This window comes from Lytechinus pictus, chromosome 18, assembly GCF_037042905.1.
Source record: "Lytechinus pictus isolate F3 Inbred chromosome 18, Lp3.0, whole genome shotgun sequence".
NCBI classification, from domain to species: Eukaryota; Metazoa; Echinodermata; class Echinoidea; order Temnopleuroida; family Toxopneustidae; genus Lytechinus; species Lytechinus pictus.
Genome location: NC_087262.1, coordinates 2,258,100 through 2,265,000, shown reverse-complemented (window position 1 = coordinate 2,265,000; position 6,901 = coordinate 2,258,100). Strand labels below are relative to the sequence as shown.

Below are 6,901 nucleotides of genomic sequence, written 5' to 3'. Positions count from 1 at the left end.
ATAAGTCCATGATAATGGTTACACTTTGAGCTGATTCCTATTGATTTACAAGCTATTATTTGCTCTTGTCATGAATCAAAATGAATTTGTTCCATTTCAAGTTTTATTTATTTATTATTACTATGTTTGTAAACCAGCGACAAATAAGAGAGAAAGTTTCAATAAGAACAACCCTTTTGGCTATTCCGGATCACTGGCTGGTGGTATTTTCATTATTCTATCATTATCATTAATAATGATAATAATAATAATAATAATAATATACAGTTCTTGTATAGCGCATATCACATTATGAATAATGTCTCTATGCACTTCCAAAGGACTTGGATATTATTACCCCAGCTGTAACTTGGCAGCCGTAATTACTAAGATTACAGCGCACACGCATTTCAAGGAATAAATTCCTGCCAGGTACCCATTCACCTCACCTGGGTTGAGTGCAGCACAATGTGGACGAATTTCTTGATGAAGCAAATTACGCCATGGCTGGGATTCGAACCCACAACCCTCTGTTTCAAAGTCAGAAGACTAATACACTGGGCCACAACGCTCCACAGTTTATTATCATTATTATTATCCTCATCATTATCATCAAAATCATTCTTCTCATACATGTTATTCTTATTATATATATGTTATCATAGTGTTATTATACCTGTTTATTTTTTGCCTGAAACAAAATAAACAAATATATAGAATAAACCAAACATGAGAACAATAAAAAAAAATCACACACAGTCAAATAAGCAGAAACGCAAGAAAAGATGCAAACATAAAGAAAATGAACGTAAAAAATTGTTTAAAAAAATAAACACACATAATTATTCAGGTCTACCATATTTGAATAGAAAACAAACAAAGGAACTAGACTACTATAAAAGCAGATGAACAAAGTTTGAAAATATAGTAATATTTAAATTAATCCATTTTAGATTGTAAACAGTACAATTCAAAATAATCCATCGTCGAAATATTGCTTATTTTAAGGTTATATACATTAGTAAGAATGGAAATGTATACAGTTCATTCGCAACAGCAATCGTGACAAAGAAATTACGAACACATCAAATACCTAGTTCCCAAACCGACATGAGGATCACGGTGAAATGACAAACGCGATTGGTTAATAATTTAACCCAATCAGCGTCAGTTTGCGCATCAGAAAACCGAATTAGGAAAGATAAACTAGGCCAAAACCTTGTATTGTTCATACGAATTCGCTGCTATAATTTGTGTTCTTTGTTGGGTAAAGACGCAATGCTTATTATTTTAATTTAAACGACCAACTCTTACAGCAATTCTTTGCAATATGAAATCAAGAAATATCGAGATGCAACTCATGCATAATTCATCAAACGAGACACGAGCTTCATGCACAAACATACCAACTTGGAATTTCGATTTCATTACAAGCTCTATTCATAAATTGAAATAATCAAAATGATATTCATGCTTTTTTTCCTCTTCTCTGTTTCATCTAAACAAATCGGAGACATGTATAAATAATGAATGTAATATATACATTTTGCATTTTCATTCCAGTCTGCCTGATGTAGTACTTCTCCGATAATGTGCAAAACCACAAGGATCTATGCAAGGTGCTCTCGTGCAGAATTCAATAGGGAAACCCGACCAATCAGAGACAATGTGGAATCCAGGAACTATTTTAACCCGCCAAGTTCTCTTTCTTAAAATAATGAATACATAAGGTTCTAATATATACAATGTGTCACTTAAATGAGCAAGAAACCAAAAAAACGATAACAAAGATAAAGTTCATTTTCTCTATAAGGTGGAACGATATACTTTATGAACATTAATAGGAATCGTCTTAATGTAAGAGAGATTTCCCTTGGTTCAATTTATGTAGACCAAGAAATACTCTGATATATTATATCGTCCTCATTTTCAATTTTGTAATACAATTTTGGCCCATCTTTCTTTAGCATTTTTCATATTTTTCTATTTTATTATAAAGGTTGAAACAATTAAATCCAACTACTAGCCCAACCACTATCGTATACAGAATCTTCATAAAATGACATCATCAGTATTCAGAAGACGTATGTTCTGGAAACAGTGTTGATCTAGTTTAAATCCCTCTAATATGAAAGCAAACCCATAATCCTATACAGTAGCATACGCAGAGGGGGGGGGTACAGGTGTTCAACTCCTCTTTAATTTTCTGATACCCAAACCCCCCTAAGAATTCACCCCCGTAAAACAAAATGTTGAAGAGCTTTTTTTTTGCTGTATCACGAGCCTAAGAAATTCCACATCGTCATCCGACAGGCGGGAAATCCGACCATTTTCTTACCATTCCCGGACCACATTCTGTGCCGTCTAACGGCGGACCTTTCTTAGTCCGACAAACATATCTTTTGCGGTAGTGCATACACCACAGTTGGTCGCATTTGTCGTAATCATTGAACTGTTTCCGGTTGGGTAAAGCGAGAATGAAAGATGAAGAAGTTGGTTAGTAAATGGCAATTATTAAGCCCATAAATGAAATAAGGGTTTGACGTTCCGCTCACAGCATAACCTTAACTTTTCTTTACCATGTTCACCTATGAGTAGTTACATAGCTGACTGCATCATATTTGGAGCCATAAAGTTTATCACATCTTTTTTAAAGCTATATTTGTGAGCGGAAGATAAGCCTTGTTTCATTCCACGGGGAACTTTCAGTATAGTGACCATAAGCTACACCTTACCATGCCCGGACCACAGGCGGTCCCATCCAGTGGTGGTCCGTTACGTGTACGGCAGTTGTAACTGGTCGGATGCATGCACCACAACTCTTGACATGGATTGTAATAAAACTGTTGAATTTCATTCAAATTGAGAAACGTTAAAACATTGTTAAAACGACTGCCATAAAATTATTCAAATATCATAATCTTTATTCCTTCGACTGCATAATTGATATTCTCAACAACTTTAGTTTTATGCATATAGGTAACAATAATTTTTTCTCCTTACGAAAATCCTAAAGGATCAATTGCACAACTTTAGACGTATCAAATGAACTCTGAACAAAAATCTTGCTCACATTTTGATTAAGGAAATCCATGTTCTTAAAACTTATACATGTACAGTATATTCCCATATAAATTCTGAAGGAAATTGTTCTGCTTGTTAGGATTTGAATAAATCACATTCCCGATTATCAAAACTGCCACTGAAAAGGTTTCACCTCCAAAAACTGTCACTTACCGCGGTACACGTGCGGTAGCCGTGACCGAAATCAAACCGACATTGTTCATCCATTGTATAGCGCCGACCCGGATACTGCCGGACCTCCGGATATCCGCTATCGAAAGGATCATCCCACAAGCAATAGTACCGACTAGAAAAAGGAATTAAAGTGAGTACGGATAACCGTTTCAACATTCAGATTCCTCTAAGTGCTTATACAATTATCAGAAAAGTAAATGTTATCAATGTTGTTAATTGGTGAAAAGAAACAACAGGAAACATATAATCCTCATGAATAAGTGATATGCTTCGTGGTTTTTTATTATCATTATTATCATCATTATTATTGTTATTATTAGTAGTAGTATTATTTCACTTTCCAGCAATTCATGTTCTTGCTTTTCAACAATCAGACCATGCATATTATTTGGGGGAAATCAGTGTAAATATAACTATGTTATGTTCCTGGTGAATGTTAATCATTTCTCATGTTGTTCGTACAATAAAACTCCATTTCTTCCAGTGTTTGTCATGCATTAATATTTGTTATATTCCGTGAAACGAAGTAAAACGAATGACGAAATTTGTCGGGCCTAATCCCTAGTGGAAAAATTCATAGTGTCACAGTGTATCACAAAGTGTGTTCACAGTGTTGAACATGATGCGAATCCATGCATTTTTACACTGTTCTTTTTACAATGCTAAAATCAAACATTGTAAATCTCATATTCAGAGTCCTGTATGTGTACACACTGTGTCCAAAGTGTGAAATTATTCATACACTTAAATTTAGTCCGTCACATGGACACACTGTGCACACATTGTAAAACACTGTGAACATTATTTGGAGTCACTGTGAATACAATTTGAACACACTGTGAACACATAATGAACACACTGTGAACACAGTTTGAAAACACTATGAAAAACACTAAACGCAATGTGAATATACTGTGTGTCCCACTGTCAAAAGACCGTTAATACAATGAATACGCTGTGAACACACTGAATATACTATGAATACACTGTGAACACACTGTGGACACGCTGTGAACACACTGAATACACACTGAAGACAGGTTTAACTTAGACCATGGTCTAACTCTGTGCTAAAATTATGGGAAGCCAAAAGTGTCAACATTTTTATTAAGTTCTATGTTTCTTATGTTTATTGTGTTCTTTCCTGATTCATTGATGGTGAAGACAATCATCCATTTACACTTCTTATATAATTATGAATGATTTGAAAGCCAAATGAGCTGAAATATGATATCTCTACTGTTATTGATTTATGTAACAATTGGCTATCCATACTTAATCCTGAGTTTAAGTTAAACCCGACTTTAGAATACGGGCCACTGTGAACACGCTGTGAACACACTGAATATACAGTGAACACACTGTGGACACGCTGTGAACACATTGCATATACAGTGAACACACTGTGGACACGCTGTGAACACATTGAATATACAGTGAACACACTGTGGACACGCTGTGAACACACTGAATATACAATGAACACACTGTGGACACGCTGTGAACACACTGAATATACAATGAAAACACTGTGGACACACTGAATATACAGTGAACACGCTGTGGACACACGGAATATACAGTGAACACACTGTGAACACGTTGTGAACACACTGAATATAAATGAAGACACTGTGAACACACTGAATATACAGTGAACACACTGTGGACACACTGGATATACAGTGAACACACTGAATATACAATGAACACTGTGAAAACACTGAATATACGGTGAACACACTGTGGACACGCTGTGAACACACTGAATATACAATGAATGCACTGTGAGTGTGAACACACTGAATACACGATGAAAACACTGTGTGACTTTGAGGTTTCCAGCAGGGATGCCTTCAATGTAGGTCTATACTGTTAACTGTCAAACAATGTTATACTGTTCTACTGATTTGCAATACATGCACACTCCCTGGGCGTTGTGGCGTGCGCCTGTAATCCAAGCTATGTGGGGAAGTTACAAATTGATGCATAAGGTTCGAGGTTCGAGCCCTGGTCACGTCTTTCGGATGGTGACGTTAAAGGTCGGTCCCAGACGTAAATAATCATATCTGATTGATACACGTCTGACAAAACTCAAATACACACTCCCATAGAATTGTTAAAGTCAGAAGAAAGCAATCCCGAACAAAACCAAATACAACCAGACACAAACATCGGCCAAATACAACACAACACAAATAACGAGTCACATGATAACATAGGGTCTACACGAGGATGGCAATGATAGAATTCGATCCACAGGTAAGATCCAATATCATCAGAACACGCAATGAATATTATGGTAAATATTTTATTAATATGATTTCCCAACTGAACACGAGATGAAATGGTTGAGAAAACTTAAACTTTGTTTGACAAACAAGTGAGTCACACAATAATACATCCTCATGGTTTAATGAAAACTTTCTGCTTCATACAACGATATAGCGCAAGGTAAACTTGGGAGTAAGAAAGAATGAGAAATGATATTAACACAGAACCTTTCATATTCCATCATCATCATTTATTGCTGCAATAAACTGACTACAGCAGTCAGTTTCCCTCCTACGAAAGATTGCGTTCCTCGTTCAGACCAATCATTCGCTCTTCAGAAAACCTTTCCATTGATTTGGTCTTCCTCTAACCAATACATTATGAACAATGAACCAACCACTTAAAGAGTTGATAAAATGAGTCTATAAATTTAACTGAATATATAATTGTACAAAACAACACTGAATACAAGTAGACGAATATACAAGGTTACAAACACTAACAAACGATCAACGATAAACAGATTAGGAATCAAGTTAGATCAATCAAATAAAAAAATACCATTAAACCAAGCACCATGCTCCAAAATCACAAATGAAAATGAAATAACGAAAAACTCAAAACGAAAATAAAATTTGAAAGAGGAAACTAGTCGGATGAACGGATAAGTCGGATGCGAGGGTGAGTCGGATGACAAGAAAACCGAAAGAAAGTAAAACCGAATCCATATGGCAAACCGGATGTACAAAGCAGAACCTACTCACGAGAGATACCGGTGAAGCTCGTACTGACTGCAAACCGACCAGAAGTACCGGGTGTAAGTGGCCTTGACGACCGGCGACATGATAGAGCCCCGTAACTGGTCGCGCTTACAGGTGTTGCCGACGCCGTCGTGTTCCATCCCGAAACTATGGATTAGAAGCAGAAGAAGACGGACGGAGGAATGGAAGGAAGAGAGAAAGGGGGTTAAAGGTATCGGATACTCACGATAGGTATCGGTTGAGCTCGATACGACTACACTTCGACCAGAAGTAGTGAATGTAGGTCGATATAACGACGGGCGCCATGATGGAACCTCGAGACGCATCATCTTCACACGTGTTTCCTTGGCCGTCGTGCTCCATGCCAAAACTTTTGATGAGATTGGAGGAGGGCAGAAAATGGTGGTAAGTCACAAAAGTGGTGTTTACATGAGTAAAATAAAGAATATTTCTAAATCTCAGGGGCAATTTGCTCCATAGAATTTCTTAATATCATTGCCCAGTGGAAGCCCTTTTGGGTAATTGAAAATCTATTTAGGTCACGCCCACTTTATGAACATGCGAATTTGAATGTATAGAGAGAGAGAAAAATAAAAAAAATACACAGGTATGATGCTGAAAGTTCCGGC

The 6,901-nt window shown here is 36.5% G+C and overlaps 1 protein-coding gene across 1 annotated transcript in view; it reads right to left on the bottom strand.

Moving 5' to 3' along the window:
* Positions 1-6,901, bottom strand: part of LOC129281388 (A disintegrin and metalloproteinase with thrombospondin motifs 3-like) — a 30,393-nt gene that overhangs the window by 15,800 nt on the left and 7,692 nt on the right. The window contains exons 5-7 of the mRNA XM_064113406.1: positions 6,276-6,419; positions 3,217-3,349; positions 2,318-2,431 (exon numbers count right to left, since the gene is read on the bottom strand). Of these exons, the coding sequence (XP_063969476.1) occupies positions 2,318-2,431; positions 3,217-3,349; positions 6,276-6,419 (391 nt within the window). The remainder of the gene's footprint in view (positions 1-2,317; positions 2,432-3,216; positions 3,350-6,275; positions 6,420-6,901) is intronic.